Source organism: Liolophura sinensis, chromosome 9 (assembly GCF_032854445.1).
Source record: "Liolophura sinensis isolate JHLJ2023 chromosome 9, CUHK_Ljap_v2, whole genome shotgun sequence".
In the NCBI taxonomy this organism is placed as follows: domain Eukaryota; kingdom Metazoa; phylum Mollusca; class Polyplacophora; order Chitonida; family Chitonidae; genus Liolophura; species Liolophura sinensis.
The window spans coordinates 2953156-2967215 of NC_088303.1; the positions used below are offsets into that span (position 1 = coordinate 2953156).

Sequence of the window (14060 nt, forward strand, 5' to 3'; positions counted from 1 at the left end):
CCGCAACATGCCGCGGAAGTGGAATTCTTCTGCGTGCACGTGGAGTTTCTGGAAAAGTGTTGGAGATGATCGGACGATAATTTTCTTGTATGTTTTCGAAAGTCCTTGTCATTTAGTCCGAAGACATGGCAGACAGTAACGTGGAGGACAAGTCCCGCTTGTCGAAAAATCTTTTACAGATGAAGGTATGCAGGGACGGTTTCTTTTATAAAAGTTTGTCGTCTGTAATTGTAACAACAACAACAACAAAACAAAACTGGCTTCTCATCAGTTTACTTGGGAGTTGTAATCACTAGGGTAATATTTATGTGTTGATATCCATGTGTAGTCTGACGTCATTTTTCCCCACGGTCTCATGCTTTAACTGATTTTTTCATTGGGGCAGTTGTAAAGACTAGGGTGACCCTATTGTTAGTCAATGAGTTCCTTCTGTGATGTTCAGGAGCAGTAGATCTAGGGTCAACCCTGGGTCAAGTCAGACCTAAGACTTTAAAAGAGGAAGTTGTAACTTTCTCGCTTGGCATTCAGCATGAAGGTGATAGTGCAATGACCGGTTGACCTGCATCAGTATAACGGCTTGGGCCGGGCGGCTTACTTGCCTTAAGTAAGTTGTCTCAGTGAGGCAGCGCTAGATAAAAGAGTGGTTGAAATCTGCTCTGCAACAAGGAGGTACATTACATACACCCTAAGGATTCCTTCGTTGTCATATGACTGAAAAATTGTTGAGCACGACGTTAAACCTCAAGCACTCACTCCTTCTGTGATGTGCATTATGAAAAGCTGCTTCTGAAATGAATTGACGTCACTTTACCATTTAACACCACCCTCAAGTTTAAAATTCCCGTGAGTTGTAAAGACAAGAGTAATATATATAAGTTGATTCTATGTGCATTCTGATGTCATTTTTTTCCCATGGTCACATGCATTAACTGATTTTTCATTTGTTAAAATTGCATGGGGAGATGTTGCATCCAAACTTGCATCTAAAGAAAAACAAGAAAAATAAAACGTTTATCATTTTAGAAACTGTCACGTGTCTCCGTTACATATGAAATTTCTCCATTGTATTATGTACTGTTCATACGTGTTTGAAAGGATTTCCATCGTTTGTTGTGAAACTTCCATCAGACAGCCTGTCGGTTCCATAACCGGTTGCTTAAACCTCTACACCAATCAAGTTAAGGTGCTAGGACATGATTTTTAGACCTCATTAAGACAGATGAACACAGTAAGGGATGATTGCGTATGTGCGTGTGTCACATGCTTTTGTCACGTGGACTACATCTGGAAAGGGTCTCCTCCATACTTGGCCAGCCTCATTCAGAAAACATGAATGAATTGATGTAAGTATTGACATAGAAAGTTACACATAGATATCACTCTATTCTTTATAATTTCCCTTTACCTTTATCTGATGAGCTCTAATGTACATGTATATCATATTTTCATTTTTCAGTTTATGAGAAGAAGTGTAATTCGTATTGAGAAAGAACAGAATGAAGAGGAACAGAGACGGGTCATTGATGATGAACATTGGGTTTTAGATATTCCCGAGCTTCAAGAAAAAGAGTGAGAAATAGCCCACAATGTCTATGCTATAGCTGATGTACAGTCAGTATCAACTTAAAATAAGTTTGGAGATCAGGGGTTTAAAGATTTATCCTATTTGCTGTAGCCACAGCTTAAAAGCTTGCTACTTATTCATTTATTTATTTGATTGGTGTTTTACGCCTTACTCAAGAATATTTCACTTATACAACAGCGACCAGCATTATGGTGGTAGGAAACCGGGCAGAGCCTGGGGGAAACCCACAACCTTCCGCAGGTTGCTGGAAAACCAAGCTTGCTACTGTTACCTTCACGTAAGGCATTAGAAATATGTTTATCTGTGAAGACACTGGTACAGTCTTCTATGCAACATTTGAAAAGCGTTGAGCAGTGTATATATTTTGTGGACTTGTCTCTGTATCAGCTGTCAGGAGGTTTGTCAGTACCTGTCAAAGGGTAAGTGGCCCTTGTTCATGATTCAGCCTAGTGCGCTCCACCCGTAAACCTGACTGCGGCATTAGGAGTGAAGAGTTTAGTGTACATGGCATTTAACACCAGTCAAATATAAACTAAACAAACATATAACTCTGTATTCACATCCTGAGCACCTTCCAGCATCTCTTCAGAGGCAGACCCCTATTTAGCAGTTTATCACGTGGCACAGCACCTTGCCTATCAATGTCAATCCTATCTCTTGCTCTCACTTGTAATATAGGGCTATGCATGTGTGGTTAGTCCAAAGGGCCATAACCCTGAGTGTGGGAAGCTGGCCAGTAGAGGGCTCAGGGGAAGAGAGGAGCATGGGAGAGGGAGAGGATGACCAGCAGTTTTTATGTGTGTATGGTGGTGGCCACATGTGTTTTTTAGTGTCTTGTAAAGGAAGTCTTTTGTGGTGAATACAAGGATTACATGTACCCGTACTGGATGTGTTGTTGACTCTTTTCATGGTAGCAGAGCGTGGTTGAGGATTCCGGAAGAAAGAAAAAGTGGAGGACATGTGGTAATAAAAAAAAAAAAAAAAAAAAAACTGTTGTCGTTGCTGGAGCATAGGCTAGTTTTATCCAGCTGAACACCCCACCCTAGTGATGGCAGGTGGCAATTACAAAATACCACCCTTGTTTGCTCAAAGTAAACCCTACAGTAGATGGGTGGATGAAGTGAAGGTGTGGCAAACAGTAACTGAACTTGATCCAAAAAAGCAGGGTCCAGCCATAGCATTATCCCTGCAGTTTTTATGTGCGTATGGTGGTGGCCACATGTGTTTTGTAGTGTCTTGTAAAGGAAGTCTTTTGTGGTGAATACAAGGATTACATGTACCCGTACTGGATGTGTTTTTGACTCTTCAATCAAGAGGTCTGCCGTGCCTCTGTGAGGTCACAATGCAGTGTCCCCTGCCTCTGAAAAAAACACTGTATTAGATTTGCTGCCCTTTTCTGCAAAACAGTACTGTAAACACTTTCATGGGCTTGTATCGTATTCACTGAACAACTCCTTCAATTGCAGGACTACATTTTTCCCTCCAGATCTCGAAGAGTAACTACAAAATTAGACACCTTTTGTTGGCCTCATAATTCTTACCCCAGAGATTTCCGAGATTCTACCATTCAGCCAACTGCACATATATGATGTGTAACCTCACATCAACAAGTTTGCGCAAAAATTAAACTTTAGACCATTGCCAACAGCGTACCCAGTTGGGGTCAGCTGGCGAGGAAGCATCAGTCCACCCACAAAAGTGTAGATGCACAGAACAAGTCTATTTTATCTTTTTTTACAAACCGGACGACCCAACTTTCAAATCAACAACAACAGCAATGTGCAGCTTTATCTCATCCTATAAGAATCAATCTTATAGGATGAGAAAATCAGCATGCAAAGTGTTCCTCAAGTAGACCAGTCAAAACTATTCAACAAAATGAATTTTACTTTTTTGTTCTTTGAAAAAAAAAACCTTTGATTCTAATGGTGTGAATTTTACAAGTAACTTAACTGATTGACTTAAGTGATGTCAGTCACAGGACACAGAACCCTGTTTTGTTTCAAATGCCTTACCCAGTACTGTTGTAATTCCTGAACAAATAACATTCAGTCCCATGGCATTGTTTGTATTTTATGTAGTTGAAATCACAAAAATAAAATAAATCCAAAAGATACATAAAATAAACATAAATAAAAAATCTTATTAGTGAATGGACTGTCTGCCAAGGGGTACTTTAAAAAAAGTTCTTTCCCTTTAAGAAATAAATTTAATGTAATAATTATCCGGTATCAACAGGCAAGGCTTATATGTATGTGAAAATATCCTTGTTTTATTATCAGTGGAGGAGCACCATGAGTGACATGGTATTAATATGGACATATAGTTAAACTATGACTTAAAGTAGATCTAAACTGGTCTAGAATCGCAACACGGCCATCTCCAGCGAGGGACAAGTTCTTGGCGGCCAGGGGAATGGCGAACAACCAGCTATTATGGCTAGGACACTCGTCCCCATGCCTTTCATAAATACTGGCTAGGGATCTGCAGGGTGAATCATTTTGACATTGTCATATTTCATTACTTCAACACTTAAATGATATTTACATAGAGTTGTAAATTTAACATATACAAGTATCTATGTCCTACATATTTACATTAGTTTTATTTCCCCTTATCTTGCAGGAGCCGATATCAACTAGAACCCAGTTATGCCCCGTGTGAAAACCTGGTATTTGGAAGAATGTCTTTCAAAGGGTTGAATCCTGAAATTGAGGTACTTTTTTCTCTGTGCATCACATTTACGTATATTATCAATTAAATGAATCCTTGAGAAACCATAAGAAAAGCTGATAATCAGGGATTGCTCACATATCCATGTTTGACTAATTCTAACTGGAATAAAGGTAACTTTTGCATGGCTATCAAGATGCAAACACCAGATAGTGACTGAGTGGTAGGTATTAGTTTCTTCATTGCCTTGCATGCAAGGTCTTTAATGAGCAGTACTTTCCCTGTCTTGTATATGGTTTAAAGATAAATGTTGAAAGTAAGAATTGGCTGATGGATACCATGTACATCAGGGATAGAATTTAGAAGTAAAGCCAGCAGGACAGATGTCCAGAAATATACCTAAAAGTTACCAGACATTTTTTCAACTCACAGGACAAAATTTCTCCACACTGAACTGTTGGAAATTGTATGATTAAATGCACTTATACTTATAGCACTTATATGCAGTTGTAGTTATAGTTTTGACATGTCTTTATTGAAATATCATTGCGTACAGACGTTTACAGACGTTTTCGTTGGATTAACTTCATCACTTGGATTGGTAATTGATCCATTAGTGGATGACTTGGTAAACCCGAATTAAGTGGGCCAGTCATTTTGAGCGATCAATATTTTTCATTTTGCTGCCAACGACTACCATATTCCTAGAGTTTTACTTCTGTCCCTGTGAACGTCGAGATATGCGCATCTCTTTGCTCATTGAAAAGCCACAGGAACAGGTAATCCGTTTTCGCAACAAGGAAAGTCTTGTACAGGAATTCTTGTACAGGAATTCTTGTACATTTTATGTAAATACGATTTTCCGACGAAGCGATGTTTTGAAGAAGAAGCGATGTTTTGAAGAAGAAGCGATGTTTTGAAGTAATTTGACATTTTCTACAAATAAAAGGTGCCACTATGAAGCCATTCGACCACCAGTTCGGTAAATTGATCAAAGTAGCTAAATTTTGAATCCACTCGAACACCAGTCGGTAAATTGATCAAAGTAGCTAAATTTTGAATCCACTCGAACACCAGTCGGTAAATTGATCAAAGTAGCTAAATTTTGAATCCACTCGAACACCAGTCGGTAAATTGATCAAAGTAGCTAAATTTTGAATCCACTCGAACACCAGTCGGTAAATTGATCAAAGTAGCTAAATTTCATGTATGTGCAAATTTTAATCGCTAAATATTCAAATGGACAATTGTCCGTGCTGCACATAAATTTTGCCAGACGACCATATTATTGCCGGACATTTCTAACAAGTCAGTGGTAATTTCAAACCCTGTACATGAACCACGATGCACTGATAATATGAAAGTTCATTCTACTGGACCCAAGTCCATAAAACTTTCTATTGATTGTAACTAAAACCAAAATGCATGCTACCGGCCTGGATAGCACAGTTGGTAGAGCGTTCGCTTTGGGACCGGTAGATCCAGGATCAATCCTTGATCGAGTCACACCTAAGACTTTAAAAGAGGAAGTTGTAACTTCCTCGGTTGGCGTTCAGCATAAAGGGGATAGTGCAACGACTGGTTGACCCGTATCAGTATAATGGCTCGGGCGGGGCGGCTTGCTTGCCTTCGGTAAGTCGTCTCAGTGAAGCAGCACTAAATAAAAGAGCGGTGGAAATCCGTCCTGCAACAAGGAGGCACATTACACGTACATGCACCCTAATGATTCCTTCGTTGTCATATGACTGAAAAATTGTTGAGTACGACGTTAAACCCCAAGCACTCACTCACTCACTCAAAATGCATGCTGGCTTCCTCTCCGGCCATGCATGGGAAGGTCTTCCAGCAACCTGCGGATGGTTGTGGGTTTCCCCGAGGCTCTGCCTGGTTTCCACCCACCATAATGCTGGCTAACACTTATATTTCATATAAGTGAAATATTCTTAAGTATGGTAAAAAACACCAATCAAATAAATAAATAAAACCACAATGACAACATACATGTCTGTATGCCTTTTCCATGTGTTGCCATGTGTTGCCATGGTAGTAACAATCAGCTTCGTCTATGATACATGTAACGTCATGGAGGCAGGCCCTGGTCTAAGGTTTGGAACTTGATTTTAGTTTCCTGGATAAGATCAATTATTATAAGTTTCACAAATGAATGACACAAGGCCCTTGACATGGGTAGGTTAACATTAGTGCGTATCTGTTTTATTGTAGACACTTTTAGGATTTTTGTGTGCCCGTGCTGTGTATGTGTGTGGTTATATTTCTGTACTATGTAGTACATATTTCTCTGTACACAGATAATTTAAATATACATGTATTTGATATTCCCAGAAACTGATGACTGTCCAAGAAGTAGAAGAAAGTTTAAAAATATCAGAAGCAAAGGAGAAAGAGCTTATGGTTGATGAGGATGAGATGACTAAAAGGTAGGCTTTTCTGTCTCATACAAGATAATCAAATGTGTTTTAAAGTGATGTCAAGTTTCAGGAAAAAGAGAACAAAAGAAAAAAGTCATCAGCAGTATTACCACTGAAAACAGTATCTAAACAAAAAACAACAACTTTACATTTCAAATTTTCTTGTTTAGAATTAAAAGGATTTAAATATTTCATTTTCAAGGTGGGCTTTATTTACCATGTTTATCACTGGCTATTTCATTTTTTTTTTTTTGAAAATGCACAAATTTAAGAATTCTCCTTACTGTCAGTTTGTTTGACATATGAAGAAAGAAAAGCTTGTGATGTTAATCGCCCCGAACACTACCAATAAGGTCGAATAGGTACACCTTAGACATCAAGTGTTTCAATGTACTTAATTCTGCAGGTATTTTGGGTACATTTTTCAGAAATGTGTCTGATGACAGGTCATCATAGTTGTTGTCATTTCCTTTTTTATTACCAGCCTTATCTTATCACACAAAGAATGTAGCTGCTGTAAAGACAGTTTCTTAAAAAGTACAGCATGAGCACAATAACACGAGGGGAATATTCCAGCGTTGATTCCGTGCGTACATACTGAGATCAAGGTCGGCACACGTATAGAGCACAGTAACATGAGGGGAATATTCCAGTGTTGATTCCTTGTGTACATACTGAGATCAGGGTTGGCACACATATAGAGCACAGTAACATGGGGGGGATATTCCATCATTGATTCCGTGTGTACATCCTGAGATCAGGGTTGGCGCACATATAGAGCACAGTAACACGAGGGGAATATTACAACGTTGATTCCTTGTGTACATACTGAGATCAGGGTTGGCGCACATATAGAGCACAGTAACATGGGGGGGATATTCCATCATTGATTCCGTGTGTACATACTGAGATCAGGGTTGGCACACATATAGAGCACAATAACATGAGGGGAATATTCCAGCGTTGATTCCGTCTGTACATATGAAGTACCATTAATTATTGAATTCCTGACTTCGTGTATTGTGTATAAGAATAAAATGTTTAAAAAAAATGTTAAAATGTTAAACAAAATGTCAGGGTTGGTATCTTAAAAGTATTGTATGTATTGACCTGAAGGATTACATGCATATAAAGCACAGTGACACAAGGAGATGCTCCTGCGCTGATGGTCTGCGAGCATCTTAATTTCTGTAAATTCCCATATTCACGATTTCAGTTCCTTATGCATTGAGCTAAAGTTTTGCATTCATTTGTCTTATACAGGAGATCTCTTAGCCTTGCTATTAGTTCGAAGTTTGTTTTTATTGTGTATTGTTTGATAAGTGCTCTGACTGTATTACAGATATGAAACACTTATTGGAACCATCGCCAAGAAGTTTGCAAAGAAGCGTCATCGATCAGCTGTGAATAGTGAGGTGAGTGAGGGCAGTAGCAACCCCAAAAAAGCCAAGAGAGAATTCCTCAAACCAGGAGACTGACTCTACAAAACTTAAGCTGCAAGACAATAACCTTTGGCTTTCTGCCAGTGGGAAAAATACAGGCCCTATCAACAAGGTGGTTGACATGCCAGATTAATTGAGGAAAATGACAGCAGAGGTTTGGAAAGAGAGGTCTCTAAATCTGCGGGCTGATACTTCTAAGCTGCAAGACAGAACATGTTGGCTTTCTACAAAGGCGTGAAATGCAGTTGTACAAAGTCTTAGGTGACGAAATGGCAGCTGTAGCTCCTTCTGACAGAACAACCCCAAATGGTTGGTACACATACATGTAAGAACAACAGTTTCATAATCATAGGCTTCCTCTCAGATGGAAAGCATTTTCACTGTTGAGGAGAAAAAAATTGTAATTAAGAATATCTGGAAGGTTAACTTATAAAATAAACATCTACATTGTTCATAGAAAAAATAAGTGTTTATGAATTTAGTTTTTGGAAAATCTGGAAATCGAGAAGTACTGTGAGGACAGTTGAAGGCAGGAAAGCTTTTAACATTTTGAAATAAGGAAATACATTTTGTGAAAATCAGAAGTGAAAGCATGATCTATTATGCCCTATACTCCATAGTTATGTATATTTATAAGTATAACTGCCCAAAATGGTACATGTACTTGTGTGTAGTGCTCAGTAAAGCTTTCCATGTATTAATGACTTGTCTGGTTTATCAATCTGACCTGTCAAGATGGTTATTGTGTTGTCTTGGCAGACATTTAAACATGTTATGTTATGTGCTGAACGGCTTTCAGAGGCACATGAAGGCCTTCGAATAATAGATCATACTTTTGATGCCAGCACTTAGCTTTCTCTGATGAGTAGTTAATCTTTACCAGAACTTTAAAGTGGCTCTGTGAAGCCCATAATCTTTCACAATCGAGCAAAATGTGTTGCTTGGAATATGCTAATCTTGAGGTGAAATCCCGTGGTATAATTCCAGAAAATGACGTCACACAACTCTCGTATCATACAAGTAAAACTTGTCAGGTTTTGATTTGCATTTTAACTGCAATGAATCCAGAATGAAAATTTAAATTATATTTCAAATGTTGACAAAACCTGTCTGGTGGAATGAGATGCTCTTCAGATAATGTAGAACCTATCTTACCTTGGTGTACTACAAGGGTGTATCGGGTGGACATTTCCTTGCTTCATACATGGCAGTGTTAATAATCTGGTCATAATTGCGAAAAGACATGGGTTTTGACCAAGTGACCATGATTCTGTGATTTTATCATTCTCACTTTTCATGGGGAATGTGAATATAGAATTCTGTAACTTTCATTGCTGTCACTGTTTATGGGGACTGTGAACATAGAATTCTGTGACATTCATCGCTCTCACTGATCATGGGAACTGTAAACATAGAATTCTGTAACTTCCATTGCTCCCACTGTTCATGGAAACTGAACTTAGAATTCTGTGACATTCATCGCTCTCACTGTTCATGGGGAAGGTGAACATAGAATTCTGTGACTTTCCATGCTCTCACTGTTCATGGGGACTGTGAACATAGAATTCTGTGATTTTATCACTCTCACTTTTCATGGGGAATGGGAACATAGAATTCTGTGACTTCATCACTCATTGTTCATGGGGAATGTGAACATAGAATTCTGTGACTTTCATCGCTCTCACTGTTCATGGGGACTGTGAACATAGAATTCTGTGACATTCATCATCTCACTGTTCATGGGGAATGTGAACATAGAATTCTGTGAGTTTCCACGCTCTCACTGTTCATGGGGACTGTGAACATAGAATTCTGTGATTTTATCACTCTCACTTTTCATGGGGAATGTGAACATAGAATTCTGTGATTTTATCACTCTCACTTTTCATGGGGAATGGGAACATAGAATTCTGTGACTTTCATCACTCATTGTTCATGGGGAATGTGAACATAGAATTCTGTGAGTTTCCACGCTCTCAGTGTTCATGGGGACTGTGAACATAGAATTCTGTGACATTCATCATCTCACTGTTCATGGGGACTGTGAACATAGAATTCTGTGATTTTATCACTCTCACTTTTCATGGGGAATGTGAACATAGAATTCTGTGAGTTTCCACGCTCTCACTGTTCATGGGGACTGTGAACATAGAATTCTGTGACTTTCCACGCTCTCACTGTTCATTGGGACTGTGAACATAGAATTCTGTGATTTTTCATCGCTCTCACTGTTCATGGGGAATGTGAACGTAGAATTCTGTGATTTTCCACACTCTCACTTTTCATGGCGACTGTGAACATAGAATTCTGTGACTTTCATCGCTCTCACTGTTCATGGGGACTGTGTAACATTAAACAGTCGGTGAAGCTCAGGTCTAAAATTGAATGTTTGTTGAAGACCACATGTCTTCCAGCTGTATTTGCCACGATATGGCTGCAGTATTCATAATGTGAGGTCACGTCAAGACAAAATCATTCATTCTTCATCCAACATGATGTGCATATCTATACATTAACTGTGAGAAAGTTTGTCAGTAACTAGCCAGAGGTGAATGGCTTACCCAAGGCACTCCAGTTTCCTCCACACATCTAAATAACTGCCATCAATAAAAGTGAAAAATGATTGAGTATGGTCTTAAGTAGATGTCAAATAAATACATTGCTCAATCCTGTAACATTAGGTGCTTGATAATATGGATTCTGACGTATCTTTAATGATTTGCTATCTATACAATCAAGTTGTGTAAAATTTTACAATTATGTAAAAGATAATTATCCATTTAAAAGGAAATGAAATGACATTGTTAATTTGATAGTTAATATGCAAGAGTGGTTCGATTTGTGTTTTTTCTTGTTATCTCTGAATGATATTTGATTGTTTAAGTGAAAGTTATTAAGACAAAGCAAATACAAATTTCTTTCATTTTCATTTCATATCGGTGTGTATTACATTTAGCTTATGCATGTTCATTGAAATATTGATATTGATGGATTTATCATTCATCTTGCACGTAAATTTGTTGTGATTGCTTTCCATAGACCAGCAAGATCAAATCTTTTTCTCTCAAAAAGGAAATTTCTAGAAACTTCATTGAAGTTTCAGTGGGAAGCTGAATTTTTCCTGAATAAAATCCTGCTGTTTAAGGACACTTCCTTCCTTAAGTCTTTCAACGCACTGTTTGTTAAACCTAAACAGATGGCTGTATCATTTGAGGAGATTTTTTCCCTTTGAAGTGTGAAATGAAAAGTGTGTGATGTTTAACCTGGATTTCAGAATGTTGTAGCTGTAAAAAAAAATTAACCTATTTTACCTGCTCATAAAAGTGTGAATCAACAGGTTGTAAGTTTGAAAGAGGAATTTCACACCTGTCAGGCCAGTTGGATCAAAGTTAATGTTAAAAATATAATGGGGCAAATGATATTTAACGATTGTCTTAAGTATGGCGTGGAATTGGCATTGTTCTGTGCACAGTCCAGGAAGATTTGTTACAATATGTGACGTGCGGTTTGTAAATAAAGACCTTGAAAAATACGCTATGTTAAAAACGAGTAGCAGTGTCGAGTCTTCATGTAAGGTGACATCAAGTTTCGTGCTTTACTTTGCAAGGAGCATCAAGATGATGAGCGGCTTATCTCCATGCGCTAAGGGTTCGACCAGAAACATGGCCGCCGTCATACAAGAGAAACATTCTTGAGTAGAGCTTTGAACACCAATCTGTCAATGAAGATCATTATTTCTCTTGACCAGCCAAAGGATTGCCAGCCAGATCCTTCCACACTTTCAGGGGAATCACAGTAGATATCTTGAAGTCATTTCAGTTTAAATGTAAGGTAGGCCCTCTAGGCGAATGATTCTTTGCTTCCTGGTCACTATTTAGACGGTAATGCAAGCACTGGTTTCGTGGGTGCCAGTTTATCATACGGCAAATACCTTAAATCTCGCCCCTGACGAAGGTCTTCATGTGGCCTAATTATGAGGTTTCCTCTGGTCTTCGAAAGGTTGTTTAGAAGTTTGTTTAGGAGATCGGATGCTATCTTACACGAAAAATGTATGTTACACCACCAAAAGTAGTATTCTATGATATATTTGCTTCTCTAAGTACAACTGTTAGTCGAAATTTTAAGGCATTTACCGTACATGTAATTCAAATGTGTAGGGTGTTCAGCATTCTGTATTCAACATAATACCGTCAGTGAAGCATCACAAAATGCAAACCTGAGCCACTATCCAGGCCCTTGCCGAGTGGTGCAAAATGATCCCTGTATTTCGAAGTTGTTGGCCTCCTTGGGCGAGGTTTTCAGTACGCCACCGCGGCGCAACGACCCAGAAGCCTCTCACTTATGTGGTCGCCGTGAGCTCCGGCCGCACGTCGGAAGGTCTGCCATCAACGTGGTCGTGGATTTCCCCCAGGGTTATGCCCTCTTTCCTCCCACCATAATGCTGGCCGCCATCGTATAAGTGAAATATAAATGAGTATTTCGTAAACATAAATCAAGTAAATAAATAAATATTTGGATCGTAAAATCACAGGAGGCGTTAGTTCAATCCCAAATATCGAGTGATTTATTCAAGGGATCTGTCGTATACCAGCCGTCAACCAAAATGGACGTCCCAGGTCAATAATCACATGGTCAGTTTCTAAAGCAACGCTCAACACAAACGCTCAAAGAACTCAGAAAGTATAGAAAGTACCGGGCCAAATTCAGACGGATTGAAACAAAGCGAAGAAGACAACATTTCTCATTGATGATGCAAAGACATAAGAAATGTTTTTGGTGAATGAATGAATAAATGAATGATAACGGTATCCAACATCAGTCTAAAACAAGAAAAGTAATAATGAAGTCTATTATGGGCACAGACAAACTACTGAACACGGATGGGACCGTAACTATGATGGAAAGCCATAATCACATTTAAAGGTGGAGAAAACCTTAAAATGACAAAGTTCAGATGAAAGAGTGCGAAAACTTATTCCTTTAATATTTTTTCCGATTTTTCCTAAAGGAGAAAAATCACTTGAAAATAACATATTTGCGCTAGAATTTGTTCTTTTCAGCTAACAAATGTATTAAACCTCAACTAGGATCATATTTATATTTTTAATATGTTATATAATATTATCATAAATTAGGTTAAATGCATATGTTTTGATATGAACAACAAATTTACATTCAAATAAATTTGCTAAATTAGATAACCATCACATCCTTATTTAGAACATTATTATGTAACAACAGTAAATACCTAAAGTTGGTCCCAAATACCCACTATACAAAAATATTCTCAAACACCCTTTTCTCTTGAAAACAAAATCCAAAAAATATTAAAGATCATATTTGCAAATAAGTTTGACGCTCTTTCGTCTGATTTTGGCATCATTTCTATGTTTTCTTCTCCTTTACTGAGAGCCTGCGTGTAAGGTGAAGATGTGATGGATGAAGGAAAAGATCTTTCCTTGAACTAAAAACAATAATCTAAAATTTTACAGAAAGTCTCTTATCTGAGTGATGTTAGAATGTATTCTGTTATCGCAGTAGATTATTCTGTTAAATATCACAAATATTCTATATTTTCATCATAACCATTCTGTTAGACTAACATAATTTTATGTTGAATGTGACACAATATTGTGTTGTAATAACAGAATACACTCCAGCATTACTCAAACAACAAACTTTCTGTTAAATTTAACAATTTAATTTTTCGGTCTAGATGGACAATAATGAAAGCAGTGCTTGAGGTGTTTGTTTTTGTTTTCTACCTCATGGGACAGAGATACCGGTGGGTATAATGCTATCACATGCCATTTTTTCCACGCATCTCCTCATAGAGTTCCGCGGAGATTTCGATGGAAATTTGCCTACATCTTCCTTCAAGTATGATCTAAACTCGTCCATGCATGTGAATTGGTAATGTGGAGTTTTTCC

General features: G+C 38.1%; 1 protein-coding gene across 1 annotated transcript; it reads left to right on the forward strand.

Moving 5' to 3' along the window:
- Nucleotides 1–44: 44 nt before the first annotated feature.
- LOC135474983 (M-phase phosphoprotein 6-like) lies at nucleotides 45–10018 on the forward strand. Its single transcript, XM_064754700.1, has 5 exons — nucleotides 45–185; nucleotides 1457–1569; nucleotides 4211–4301; nucleotides 6602–6696; nucleotides 8030–10018. The coding sequence occupies exons 1-5, from the start codon at nucleotides 126–128 to the stop codon at nucleotides 8163–8165; spliced, it is 495 nt and encodes a 164-aa protein (XP_064610770.1). The 5' UTR covers nucleotides 45–125; the 3' UTR covers nucleotides 8166–10018.
- The last annotated feature ends 4042 nt before the right edge of the window (nucleotides 10019–14060 follow it).